Source organism: Panulirus ornatus, chromosome 34, assembly GCF_036320965.1.
Source record: "Panulirus ornatus isolate Po-2019 chromosome 34, ASM3632096v1, whole genome shotgun sequence".
Classification (NCBI taxonomy): domain Eukaryota; kingdom Metazoa; phylum Arthropoda; class Malacostraca; order Decapoda; family Palinuridae; genus Panulirus; species Panulirus ornatus.
The window spans coordinates 12,037,413-12,052,395 of NC_092257.1; the positions used below are offsets into that span (position 1 = coordinate 12,037,413).

At 41.9% G+C, this 14,983-nt stretch overlaps 1 protein-coding gene across 1 annotated transcript; it reads right to left on the reverse strand.

Moving 5' to 3' along the window:
• Positions 1-60: 60 nt before the first annotated feature.
• LOC139759848 (blastula protease 10-like) lies at positions 61-13,905 on the reverse strand. Its single transcript, XM_071682352.1, has 10 exons — positions 13,757-13,905; positions 10,137-10,368; positions 9,657-9,737; positions 8,569-8,678; positions 8,122-8,325; positions 4,169-4,295; positions 3,798-3,932; positions 3,174-3,257; positions 2,548-2,704; positions 61-2,064 (listed from the first exon to the last, which is right to left on the reverse strand). Exons 1-10 carry the CDS (start codon positions 13,802-13,804, stop codon positions 1,830-1,832), a joined length of 1,413 nt encoding a protein of 470 aa, XP_071538453.1. The 5' UTR covers positions 13,805-13,905; the 3' UTR covers positions 61-1,829.
• Between the last annotated feature and the right edge of the window lie 1,078 nt (positions 13,906-14,983).

Sequence of the window (14,983 nt, forward strand, 5' to 3'; positions counted from 1 at the left end):
CCAAATGACTCATAGAGCTAATACATGCAGAAAGTGATAAGGAAGATTGAAATTACATAATCCCATGATACAAGTTTATTAAGATAACAATAAAACCCCAAGTCTACAAGGGCTTCGTGAGCGTCATTCTGAAAGTCTGAGTCATCTACCAAAGGCTCGTCACGTCACGCCATTTTTTTTTTCTACCGCCAATTGTCAGTATAGGATGAAAGGGAAGTAACTACTGAGAGGGGGGAGAGGATACGTGTAGATAGTGAAGCAAATTGTTGATCAGAAATGTGGAGGTCATCAAGAGGAAGGTAACAGATCAGACTGCGGATAGCAAAGCCAGAAGTAAGGAGAGACCATTGACAGTTCGGAAAGCTGGGTCGATACCTTACTTCACCCCCCTGAGCCTCAGTAGGTTCCCCCATTATCGCACATCATCCAGTGCTGTCGGACGGACGGGAGTAACAGGCTTACCCTACCGAGATGGCTTTTTTCCGCCTCGTCGAACCTCCCTCGGGAAAAGGTACAAAGGTACCCGCCACGGTAGCAGCCTTTGGGGCATGACCAGCTCTCGCCTTCTACAAACGCGCAAAGGGGCGCACCATCCACGCCAGCCCGAGGGCCGAACACCAGATGTTACAGGCAAGCTGGCCGATCTTAACCTGTGAACTTGGACCACGTCCTGCGAAGGGAATGGGTCCAGCTTAGGGCCTTCACGGAGCACACCTCGAGGTCTCGGTAGGAAAGCCCTAACCTCCTGAGAGCACTTGCACTCTCCTGACACCATGCGCCACGCCAGTTCAGAGTAGCTGACGTGACCCGCACGGAGTCTTGACTGGTTAAATCCCGTACGCTCGGAAGGACTTCCTGGGTACCGTAATAGCTGCACTTGTGTTCGTGTGCAGCTGAGAGTGCGGAGCAAACTCGAGACTTGTGTGTCGATAATAATCGTATTTATGCCTTTGGAAGCCACAGTGCCTGGCGGCTTCCTAAGGACCCTGCGTTGGGGATACGAGGCTCACGGACCACATTGTATCCCTTATATCTTAACTGGCCGGCCATAAAGTTAATGATGGTATCGTGTCTTTTCATCTTTCCCCTGTAGGTACGTGGGCATACCTGAGCGATGTACTTAAGGGTACCGGGCTTGTGACATGTGTCACAGAGGCAGATTTCGGGTCGGCCTCTTGCAGCCCTAGCGGGGGGTAGGTACGTGCCAGCCCTCACTTGGACGGCGTTAACGTAGTCACCGCCCGTGAGAAGACGGGTCCCACTGGTACAGCTGCAGATAGAGGCGGGTTGCTCCCAGGTCAGGACGTCCTGTCGTCGTGCACAGCATTGGGTCAACTCGAGTAACCTGCCTCAAGTCAATCCTAGTACGTTAGCTTTGGGTAGCTTTAAGGAACCTGACCATGGGTCAACCCTTATGACTTGGCCTCGAATCAGAATTAGTCACCTAGCATCGGGCCAGATTGCGACCTGGCCTTTGATCAACACTTTTCCCCCGGCCTGAAGTCAAACCTAGCGACCTGGCTTGGGTTAACCATCGCGACCTGTTTACTGTCATTAGGGCACACCGCACCACCTCTGTGTAACAGGCCTGGCCGGACGTTATTCTTGTGGAACTAAAATCACCCCATTTACTCAATATCACTCGAGCCAGCGAATTGATTAACAGTGCAGAAGTAAAAACTAATATTATCATACTTATGTGTTTTGATCCGTCAATGATTCATGTCCTTGAAGTATAAACTGCAGTAAGTCCAGGCTCCTGGACTTCGTGTCAAGCCCGCGGTTACTCCGACAGTCTGTTAGGAAGCCTAGAACCCCACCAGTTCCACCTACATTAGGCTATGGGTGAGGTAGACGACGAACAGGAAGCACACCTGGAGCCACAGTTGACTTCTCAGGCCTCCAGCGCCTCCTGGCTTCTCCATTGGCGGGTTACTGGCTTTAAAGAACTTCACGTCTGCCGTGAAGCCCTTTGATCCGGGAAGCAAGACATCGAGGTATAAAATCATAATCCTGCTGGTACTGACGAAACTCTGGTTGGTCTTTATGTCTTTGTCGCAGAACCTGTAAGGACAGTGTTGGTACAGATAAGGGACCTCTGGTACAGGGAAAGGAATGAACGAACGAGTGGTGGGAGGTTAAGTTCAAGTACTGGAGTAGGAACAGGCGTTACAGAGGGAGTCCTGACTCAGCGCAAAGAATGATCCGATTGGAGGAAAGTACGCTTTTGGTACAGCCACAAATCTTGGTGAGCGATACGAACTTGATCTAAAGTAAGAGTTGAATGTCCCTAGCTAAGTGACATATATTAGAGTCCTTCTTAAAAAGATATCTGTTAACTGCATATGAATTTTGTGACTTTAGTGAGGCGTAAACTGTAAAAATACATCTTATGACACAGGGGATGGAACAAGTGGTGGGAAAGTATAGTTACATCTATTTTGTAATTACTTTGCTAAAAGGCTGAGGCAGTCGAGTCCAGAGACAATGTCAACCATGAACTTCCTTGATTTACATGCTAAAAGCAACAGGCACAACGTAACTTACATTTCGCCGTCGTATAATCCAGATTCCCTGATCTCGAGGAAGGCATTCTGGCATCGCCAAGGCCATTTACTGCTGGTCTTGCTCACATGAAAGTGTCTGAAGGTAACCTCCACCACCTTGCCGGGGGGTGCCTGCACTTTGTAAACACACCATGTGTCTGTAGCCAAGAGACACCAGAATTCACGTTACGTTTCTTGTTATAATTTGCTAGATTGATTAATCTAATCAGACAATAAAGAGTATTATAATGTCAGGTGACTTTTAAGTTTATCTATAACATAATATTCCATTAATATGCAAATAATTGGTGAGACTTATTTGCTTTAGTCTTGGCAGGGTAAAGGTAATGTATTTCATTAATTTTGTCTCGTCTAAAACATGCATAGAGGAATACGAAGCCTTAACTAAAGTAGTATGTTAGTAGCAGGAAGAGATATCTATCATTTATAAACAAGTTATATGATAGTGACCGAAAGCCTATCCACATCGAGGAAACGACTTTCACGAGGCGTCCAGGTCCTCCTCCAGTGGCTGCTTGTTGAACTCGATTTCCTTCACTTGAGTCGAGGCTTCTTTATCCCCAACACCCTCCTGCCATGACATGATGGAATAGGAATGGCACTCACCAGTGGGGATGGGTCTTGGGTATTGGGGTGAGGTGAAGGTCATCTCTTTGACAATGACTTGGCTGCAGGCTGGCATCATGTTACCTGGGAGAAATACACGTTCAACTAATACATTGTGTTGTATTGTCTAAACTAATTATCTTTTTGTTTAATGATCAAAATAACAGAGCAGAAACGGATTACCTGAATATCCTTCTTTTTTTTTTTCTTAGCTAGGTTAGGTTATCTTAGTTTAAGTTTGTACCTAAACCTAATGTAACGCCTACCAGTGAGGACAGTATATCTTATATGGGTGAGGTGATCAAGTAAATGCATACAGGGCGTCGTCATGAACGCCTCATTACCGCGTACCATGATGGTGACCCCGTGCAAACTGTGATCAAATGGCGAGACCTGATTTGCAGGAGCGACCAGACACGACGACTCCTCGTCCTCAACTAACTTCTCTGATCCTTGCAAGTGATGGCAGGATCATTACGTACCAACAACTCGTTTTCCTTCACTCAGTCTTAGTTCCCTTCACACGAGGTCTACGCCCCTCCACCTGTTGGTACCTAAACGCCCTGGGCACCTCTCTCTTACATACACCAGTGCCAGGTGTTGCGACGTTCTCGACATACTCACTGTAATAATCTCCTTTTTGCTTCTGACATAAGTCACCTTCTGTCCCTGGAGGGCACACACACAAACAATTGCGTCCCACGTAACCGTCTCCTTTGCAGTAGTTGTCTGTGAGGCTGCAACATGCCGTCCATTTGTCTGTAGAATAAGTTCTATGTATAAAGATGGGAGATAAGAACATAACGAAGCCTTATGTTTTTTTTTATTGCCAATTTAGACAGCTGTTGCTATCATCGATAAAGGCTACAGTTTGATTCTACAAAGCATACAATCCAATACATTGCTGAAAAGGAGTTCTTTTTATTTAAGCCTGGTCATAATCTACCGAGAGCAGGAGAAAGTTAGGAAGATATGAGGCTGTGGGCAGTGCTCACCAATGCATCCGTACATATGGTTGACAAGAAGTTTGTCCCGGTGTGTGAGGCCTTCAGCCCTTCCCAGCAGACCCTGATGTCTCGGCTCTGTTGTCGCCATGGTCAGCCTTCCGTTGCTGCTGAAGTCCTACAGTACCAAGAGCGTGCATTACTAGAAACCAAACGCCATTACACGCCTGAGGGTATAGCTACCTCCCACTCACCACAACTGCCATTGTTATAGGTCATAAGTCAAGGTCACAATGTAGTTATAGGTCATAAGTCAAGGTCACAATGTAGTTATAGGTCATAAGTCAAGGTCACAATGTAGTTATAGGTCATAAGTCAAGGTCACAATGTAGTTATAGGTCATAAGTCAAGGTCACAATGTAGTTATAGGTCATAAGTCAAGGTCACAATGTAGTTATAGGTCATAAGTCAAGGTCACAATGTAGTTATAGGTCATAAGTCAAGGTCACAATGTAGTTATAGGTCATAAGTCAAGGTCACAATGTAGTTATAGGTCATAAGTCAAGGTCACAATGTAGTTATAGGTCATAAGTCAAGGTCACAATGTAGTTATAGGTCATAAGTCAAGGTCACAATGTAGTTATAGGTCATAAGTCAAGGTCACAATGTAGTTATAGGTCATAAGTCAAGGTCACAATGTAGTTATAGGTCATAAGTCAAGGTCACAATGTAGTTATAGGTCATAAGTCAAGGTCACAATGTAGTTATAGGTCATAAGTCAAGGTCACAATGTAGTTATAGGTCATAAGTCAAGGTCACAATGTAGTTATAGGTCATAAGTCAAGGTCACAATGTAGTTATAGGTCATAAGTCAAGGTCACAATGTAGTTATAGGTCATAAGTCAAGGTCACAATGTAGTTATAGGTCATAAGTCAAGGTCACAATGTAGTTATAGGTCATAAGTCAAGGTCACAATGTAGTTATAGGTCATAAGTCAAGGTCACAATGTAGTTATAGGTCATAAGTCAAGGTCACAATGTAGTTATAGGTCATAAGTCAAGGTCACAATGTAGTTATAGGTCATAAGTCAAGGTCACAATGTAGTTATAGGTCATAAGTCAAGGTCACAATGTAGTTATAGGTCATAAGTCAAGGTCACAATGTAGTTATAGGTCATAAGTCAAGGTCACAATGTAGTTATAGGTCATAAGTCAAGGTCACAATGTAGTTATAGGTCATAAGTCAAGGTCACAATGTAGTTATAGGTCATAAGTCAAGGTCACAATGTAGTTATAGGTCATAAGTCAAGGTCACAATGTAGTTATAGGTCATAAGTCAAGGTCACAATGTAGTTATAGGTCATAAGTCAAGGTCACAATGTAGTTATAGGTCATAAGTCAAGGTCACAATGTAGTTATAGGTCATAAGTCAAGGTCACAATGTAGTTATAGGTCATAAGTCAAGGTCACAATGTAGTTATAGGTCATAAGTCAAGGTCACAATGTAGTTATAGGTCATAAGTCAAGGTCACAATGTAGTTATAGGTCATAAGTCAAGGTCACAATGTAGTTATAGGTCATAAGTCAAGGTCACAATGTAGTTATAGGTCATAAGTCAAGGTCACAATGTAGTTATAGGTCATAAGTCAAGGTCACAATGTAGTTATAGGTCATAAGTCAAGGTCACAATGTAGTTATAGGTCATAAGTCAAGGTCACAATGTAGTTATAGGTCATAAGTCAAGGTCACAATGTAGTTATAGGTCATAAGTCAAGGTCACAATGTAGTTATAGGTCATAAGTCAAGGTCACAATGTAGTTATAGGTCATAAGTCAAGGTCACAATGTAGTTATAGGTCATAAGTCAAGGTCACAATGTAGTTATAGGTCATAAGTCAAGGTCACAATGTAGTTATAGGTCATAAGTCAAGGTCACAATGTAGTTATAGGTCATAAGTCAAGGTCACAATGTAGTTATAGGTCATAAGTCAAGGTCACAATGTAGTTATAGGTCATAAGTCAAGGTCACAATGTAGTTATAGGTCATAAGTCAAGGTCACAATGTAGTTATAGGTCATAAGTCAAGGTCACAATGTAGTTATAGGTCATAAGTCAAGGTCACAATGTAGTTATAGGTCATAAGTCAAGGTCACAATGTAGTTATAGGTCATAAGTCAAGGTCACAATGTAGTTATAGGTCATAAGTCAAGGTCACAATGTAGTTATAGGTCATAAGTCAAGGTCACAATGTAGTTATAGGTCATAAGTCAAGGTCACAATGTAGTTATAGGTCATAAGTCAAGGTCACAATGTAGTTATAGGTCATAAGTCAAGGTCACAATGTAGTTATAGGTCATAAGTCAAGGTCACAATGTAGTTATAGGTCATAAGTCAAGGTCACAATGTAGTTATAGGTCATAAGTCAAGGTCACAATGTAGTTATAGGTCATAAGTCAAGGTCACAATGTAGTTATAGGTCATAAGTCAAGGTCACAATGTAGTTATAGGTCATAAGTCAAGGTCACAATGTAGTTATAGGTCATAAGTCAAGGTCACAATGTAGTTATAGGTCATAAGTCAAGGTCACAATGTAGTTATAGGTCATAAGTCAAGGTCACAATGTAGTTATAGGTCATAAGTCAAGGTCACAATGTAGTTATAGGTCATAAGTCAAGGTCACAATGTAGTTATAGGTCATAAGTCAAGGTCACAATGTAGTTATAGGTCATAAGTCAAGGTCACAATGTAGTTATAGGTCATAAGTCAAGGTCACAATGTAGTTATAGGTCATAAGTCAAGGTCACAATGTAGTTATAGGTCATAAGTCAAGGTCACAATGTAGTTATAGGTCATAAGTCAAGGTCACAATGTAGTTATAGGTCATAAGTCAAGGTCACAATGTAGTTATAGGTCATAAGTCAAGGTCACAATGTAGTTATAGGTCATAAGTCAAGGTCACAATGTAGTTATAGGTCATAAGTCAAGGTCACAATGTAGTTATAGGTCATAAGTCAAGGTCACAATGTAGTTATAGGTCATAAGTCAAGGTCACAATGTAGTTATAGGTCATAAGTCAAGGTCACAATGTAGTTATAGGTCATAAGTCAAGGTCACAATGTAGTTATAGGTCATAAGTCAAGGTCACAATGTAGTTATAGGTCATAAGTCAAGGTCACAATGTAGTTATAGGTCATAAGTCAAGGTCACAATGTAGTTATAGGTCATAAGTCAAGGTCACAATGTAGTTATAGGTCATAAGTCAAGGTCACAATGTAGTTATAGGTCATAAGTCAAGGTCACAATGTAGTTATAGGTCATAAGTCAAGGTCACAATGTAGTTATAGGTCATAAGTCAAGGTCACAATGTAGTTATAGGTCATAAGTCAAGGTCACAATGTAGTTATAGGTCATAAGTCAAGGTCACAATGTAGTTATAGGTCATAAGTCAAGGTCACAATGTAGTTATAGGTCATAAGTCAAGGTCACAATGTAGTTATAGGTCATAAGTCAAGGTCACAATGTAGTTATAGGTCATAAGTCAAGGTCACAATGTATTGTTATAGGTCATAAGTCAAGGTCACAATATATTGTTAAAGGTCATAAGTCAGGGTCACATAATGTACTGTTATAGGTCATAAGTCAAGGTCACAATGTAGTTATAGGTCATAAGTCAAGGTCACCATGTACTGTTAGAGGTCATAAGTCATCAGGAGAGGACCTGCTTTCTATCCCTGGGTGTGTGAAGGGCAGAACTTGCGGTACACATGCGTTCCTCCTCCGGAGAGTTAAGGTACAGAGCAAAACTGGTTATATTTCTTTTTAAAAAAGATAAGTATAAAGTAAAAACCTTTGTTTACTTTTTGGTCACCTATTGCAGTGTGCAGTTCTCGAACCTATTCTTCACGTAGCAGGCTTGGCACAACCTTTCTTTATCTAATACATTCGTATTTTTCTTCGTTCTTATCACTGAGTGGGAACTACAAACTGTTAAGGTACTTTACATACCAGTCCGCTGTAATGCATGATGGAGGTGTAGTCGAACTTGACCCCGCGTCCGTCCACCACCGTCGTGTTGATCTTCTCGAACTGTTCCCAGTTGGTCTGGAGGATGTTGCTTTCGTTGATGTAGAGGAAGTCGTCCCGCTCTGGTCGCATGTGCTCGTGGAAGAGGCCGAGGGCGTGGCCGATCTCGTGCACCACCGTTTTTAGCTGAGGGAGGTGGCCAGGGCATGGGCGGTGTTAGTTACTGGGGATGTTACTGCTACTGTTACGTAAGCCTAGTATTGCCATCAAAATCATTGGTGCGCACGGTGCCAACCTCCTCCTACGTTAAGCACTTTTATACCATCGCGACAGGAGCAGATCCTAGGCGAAAGATTGGACGAAAGGTACAGCCTAGTCTAATATTCACGTCACATGGAACTGTTACGCTACTGACTGGTATCCACTCACCTGCTGACATCCGTCGCCGATGGAGATCTTCTGGGTACGTTCTTCCTGTTTTCCGACGTATGACCAGCAGCTTTTTTCCTTCACGAACGACAACGAATTCTGATCGTCGTCTGTATGTGGGAGACAAGGGAGGGGGGTCGTCACACACACACACACACGCTTACTGCGAAGTTTACGTGTTACCAAAACAATAGATGAATGAATTTCACGTCATCCAGTCCTATCGCATATGAGGTATTTAATCTAAGCATTTCTTGGCTATTCTCCAATGATTTTAGGTGAAGCGTGAGAAGGGAAGCAACAGAAACTCTGAACATGCGCACTGCCCAGACCTCTCAACAGTAATTGATTCATATAGAAATCCGTAATGAAATGAAGTGGAATCGAACGTCACACAGAAAAATAAGCACATCCTACTGTATGGTGTAGTATGTGGTCAGACAACGTCCGTGGATATGACAGGAGAATGTATCAGTAAACAAGACTGGTTCATTCGGAGCAGGAATTATGACGAAATTAAAACCAAGATCAGCGAAACTTCAAGTTCAAGGCATTTCACCACAAATATATATTTACATCAGAGTCTTTAGCTCCTAGGAATATTTCTTCGAACCAAAATAGACATACATGACCAGCGAGGGTTCCGCAGGTAACACCAAACTTTTAAGCACTTACATAACCCAACCTAACCGCACCTTCGCTTGAGATGACATCGTCAATTCTAACCATCATATTCCATTCACTTCCCATGGAAAGTGACCAAGATAGCATTCACATTCTCGTAATCACGACAGCTTTATTTCGTATACCACTCTGAGAACGTCAACATGATGAACTAACAAATCCATAAACATTCGTTTACCAAAAGTCTTTACTTAACACCTGCGAAAACACTTCAATACACTGAGAGTTCTCTTTCATTAGAGCTGGTCAGCCTTTACCCAAATGTACTGTGCTTATCAGTGGTGTGCCACCTTAACCCTGTTGTCGGACGCTGCTTATTTAAGATGGCCCACCTGACTCCATCTATACTGCGGTCAGCGGTACTTAACCTGTGGCCTAGCAGAACATGAGTGACTTCCTCTCACCTGTAGCCTCGCGGAACCTGATGCAAGTGTGTTCCTCCCAGTGTCGCATACCATGCAGTATTTCTTCCTTGTACTTCTTATCTGCGGACACCAATCGAACCATTTTTATCCAAAATGCTTTTGTTTACTGAGAAATTATTTCCTCTATATTGCAGAACATTAACAGAGATATCAGTATATATATATATATATATATATATATATATATATATATATATATATATATATATATATATATATATATTATTTTATTATACTTTGTCGCTGTCTCCCGCGTTTGCGAGGTAGCGCAAGGAAACAGACGAAAGAAATGGCCCAACCCCCCCCATACACATGTATATACATGTGTATATACATATATATATATATATATATATATATATATATATATATATATATATATATATATATATATATATATATATATATATATATATATATATATATATATATATACGCATTTGAAATAAGATGACGTACCTTTGAAAAGATAAGGTACCGTTGGTTGACCGTTTTCACTTGGCCATAGAAAATTTGTCAAAGATACTCCCTTCCTAGAGGAGTTGGAATCACTGGTGAGGTGGAGATACAGGTCTTGAGGCATCAGCATGTCCCCCAGCACCACAACGCCAGGTAGTGCGTCACTGTTCTCATAATAGCTGGCAATAAGTGACCTGCCAATCTGGACTGAACTTGCCGAAATGCCACCGACCTGAGACAGTACAGGAAATCTTAAGATAATGATCAATTTTTCTTTCGATTGAAGTAGAAACTTTGCTGAAACGAGAAATAGAGTATTGATGATCACTTCAAGACAAAATGAGTTGCTAATGTTTCTTTGACATTTAATGACTTGATTATTATACCAGCATTGCAGGTTCATACCCTGATGCACAAATGTTCGGCATAATGTCTCAATCAGTGATTTGATGTCAGTCACGTAAAACAACTCGACCCGATCAGGTGCACCTCAAGGGACTTTGTTTAACCTTCTGTGACTTTGCCTCACCACTCAGGTCATGGGTTGCCAGTAACTGATCATGCAGATGACTATGAACTTCACAACTCCCTTCTAGACTCCCGCCATTCAACGGTCCTCTATAATCCTCCGTGTGTCCACTGTTATGACTCGGTGCACGCTGACTTGGGCTATCTTATCGGCAGAAAGAAAGGCGTGTGCCAGCCACCTGCAATTAGAATCAAGCAGGCCGCTCATCTCAAACGTTCATGTCACTTTCATCACCATCATCAGCATGATCGCTTTCATCACCATCATCAGCATGATCACTTTCATCACCATCATCAACATGATCACTTCATCATCATCAGCATGATCACTTTCATCACTATCATCAGCATGATCACTTTCATCACCATCATCAACATGATCACTTTCATCACCATCATCAACATGATCACTTCATCATCAGCATGATCACTTTCATCACCATCATCAGCATGATCACTTTCATCACCATCATCAGCATGATCACTTTCATCACCATCATCAACATGATCACTTCATCATCATCAGCATGATCACTTTCATCACCATCATCAACATGATCACTTCATCATCATCAGCATGATCACTTTCATCACTATCATCAGCATGATCACTTTCATCACCATCATCAACATGATCACTTTCATCACCATCATCAACATGATCACTTCATCATCATCAGCATGATCACTTTCATCACCATCATCAGCATGATCACTTTCATCACCATCATCAGCATTATCACTTTCATCACCATCATCGACATGATCACTTCATCATCATCAGCATGATCACTTTCATCACCATCATCACCATGATCACTTCATCATCATCAGCATGATCACTTTCATCACCATCATCAGCATGATCACTTCATCATCATCAGCATGATCACTTTCATCACCATCATCAGCATGATCACTTTCATCACCATCATCAACATGATCACTTCATCATCATCAGCATGATCACTTTCATCACCATCATCAGCATGATCACCTTCATCACCATCATCAACATGATCACTTTCATCATCATCAACATGATCACTTCATCATCATCATCATGATCACCTTCATCACCATCATCAACATGATCACTTCATCATCATCAGCATGATCACTTTCATCACCATCATCATCATGATCACTTCATCATCATCAGCATGATCACTTTCATCACCATCATCAACATGATCACTTCACCATCATCAGCATGATCACTTTCATCACCATCATCAACATGATCACTTCATCATCATCAGCATGATCACCTTCATCACCATCATCAGCATGATCACCTTCATCACCATCATCATCATGATCACTTTCATCACCATCATCAGCATGATCACCTTCATCACCATCATCAGCATGATCACCTTCATCACCATCATCAGCATGATCACTTTCATCACCATCATCAGCATGATCACCTTCATCACCATCATCAGCATGATCACCTTCATCACCATCATCAGCATGATCACCTTCATCACCATCATCAACATGATCACTTTCATCATCATCAACATGATCACTTTCATCACCATCACCAGCATGATCACCTTCATCACCATCATCAGCATGATCACCTTCATCACCATCATCAGCATGATCACCTTCATCACCATCATCAGCATGATCACCTTCATCACCATCATCAGCATGATCACTTTCATCACCATCATCAGCATGATCACCTTCATCACCATCATCAGCATGATCACCTTCATCACCATCATCAGCATGATCACTTTCATCACCATCATCAGCATGATCACCTTCATCACCATCATCAGCATGATCACCTTCATCACCATCATCAGCATGATCACTTTCATCACCATCATCAACATGATCACTTCATCATCATCAGCATGATCACTTTCATCACCATCATCAGCATGATCACCTTCATCACCATCATCAGCATGATCACCTTCATCACCATCATCAGCATGATCACTTCCATCACCATCATCAGCATGATCACCTTCATCATCATCATCAGCATGATCACCTTCATCACCATCATCAGCATGATCACCTTCATCACCATCATCAGCATGATCACCTTCATCACCATCATCAGCATGATCACCTTCATCACCATCATCAGCATGATCACTTTCATCACCATCATCAGCATGATCACCTTCATCACCATCATCAGCATGATCACCTTCATCACCATCATCAGCATGATCACTTTCATCACCATCATCAACATGATCACTTCATCATCATCAGCATGATCACTTTCATCACCATCATCAGCATGATCACCTTCATCACCATCATCAGCATGATCACCTTCATCACCATCATCAGCATGATCACTTTCATCACCATCATCAGCATGATCACCTTCATCATCATCATCAGCATGATCACCTTCATCACCATCATCAGCATGATCACCTTCATCACCATCATCAGCATGATCACCTTCATCACCATCATCAGCATGACTGGTAGCTTGACAAATCACTATCATCGTTATCATGACTCATCATTACAGTGTGATTATCGCCATGAGTATGATGTGTTTCAGGCCCGTGAGAGCAGTGTTACTAGGGGAGGTACAAAGCTTCTTTTGTGCTCCCTTCTCATCTCCATTAGTCATCCTGTATTTATCCACTACGGTTTTATGTCATGATCTGTAAGGCCAAAAACGGTATGGAAGATGAGAGGGGGTGTGGGGTGGAATGGAGCTTCCGATCTGGTGATTTTCTGCATCTTCTGAGATCCCAGGAAATTCCCGGGCCCCCTTTTGGATCCCCTAGGCCCGGTTACGATGTACCCCTTGCAACCTTCCTCTCAAAGGCCCTGCTCTTATTGACAACAGGAGTCAGTACCCACCTGCATCAGGAGTAAGTACCCACCTGCAACAGGAGTCAGTACCCACCTGCAACAGGAGTCAGTACCCACCTGCAACGGGAGCTAGAACAATCTTGTAACAGGAGCCAGTAGCAGCTAGCAGCAGGACCTAACCCGAACCTATAGCAGGAGCTAGTACCCACCTGCAGCAGGAGCCAGTAGAAGCCTGCAGCAGGAGCTAGTACGAACTTATAGCAGAAGCTAGTACCCACCTGCAGCAGGAGAGCAGAAAAGGCCAGCCAAGGGAGCCACGCGACCATGGTTGCTGAACAGGAGACGAGTACTGCCACTACGAAAACAGGTTGACAACAATACTGCCTCCCAGGCCAGACCTTATCACCCGTGTTATACTTGACCTCCTCTTCTAACCCAATAAGAAACTGATTACAGTCTCACGTACAACCTCGGCTGCTCACCAGAAACTGTGCTATGATAACATAGAAATGTCTTTTTTTTTTCTCGATATGTTATCATTACCAATAGCTTCCGTATTTCCATTTCTAAACCCTTCATAACTTTGCCATCTCGCCTCATAGTTCTGCAGACCCGCACATCAAACATGCTTGACGTCACCTTATTATCTAATCTTATCTTGGAGACACACTCTATATGAATACATGAAGATGGCCAAGTCTACGTGGAAAATTAAATGTCCGAGTTCCTGCTCAGATGCCTAAAATCGTCTCTTCTGAGCAGACATCGTTTGTACTGTTGAGCTAGTGTACTGCTCTCATATATATATATATATATATATATATATATATATATATATATATATATATATATATATATATATATATATATATATATATATATATATATATATATATATATATATATATGCAGGTTCTAACTTTTCACAAGTAGAGTCCAAAGCAATCCAATCTATCATTACACTTGTCCCCATTTGCTATAGTTATTGAATCAGTTTCTGAGAGTTGGCTGCTTGTGTCTCCGTCATCATCTAGACCACGTATGATCCTTGGGGAGTGGAGGGTAAAGCCATGGTGATGTATGTTTCTTCCCATATATATATATATATATATATATATATATATATATATATATATATATATATATATATATATATATTTATATCTTTATTATACTATGTCGCTGTCTCCCGCGTTTGCGAGGTAGCGCAAGGAAACAGACGAAAGAAATGGCCCACCCCCCCCCCCCCATCCACATGTATATACATACGTCCACACACGCAAATATACATACCTACACAGCTTTCCATGGTTTACCCCAGACGCTTCACATGCCTTGCTTCAATCCACTGACAGCACGTCAACCCCGGTATACCACATCGCTCCAATTCACTCTATCCCTTGCCCTCCTTTCACCCTCCTGCATGTTCAGGCCCCGATCACACAAAATCTTTTTCACTCCATCTTTCCACCTCCAATTTGGTCTCCCTCTTCTCCTTGTTCCCT

What these genes read in the sequence shown, in the direction of transcription:
- LOC139759848 (XM_071682352.1), bottom strand. Translation starts at nt 13,804, where the DNA reads ATGGTCGCGTGGCTCCCTTGGCTGGCCTTTTCTGCTCTCCTGCTGCAG. An exon ending in TTTCTGCTCTCCTGCTGCAG is followed by an intron (nt 10,369 to 13,756) that starts GTGGGTACTAGC and finishes GTACTGTCTCAG; the next exon opens with GTCGGTGGCATTTCGGCAAG. An exon ending in GCAAAAAGGAGATTATTACA is followed by an intron (nt 3,258 to 3,797) that starts GTGAGTATGTCG and finishes TATTTCTCCCAG; the next exon opens with GTAACATGATGCCAGCCTGC.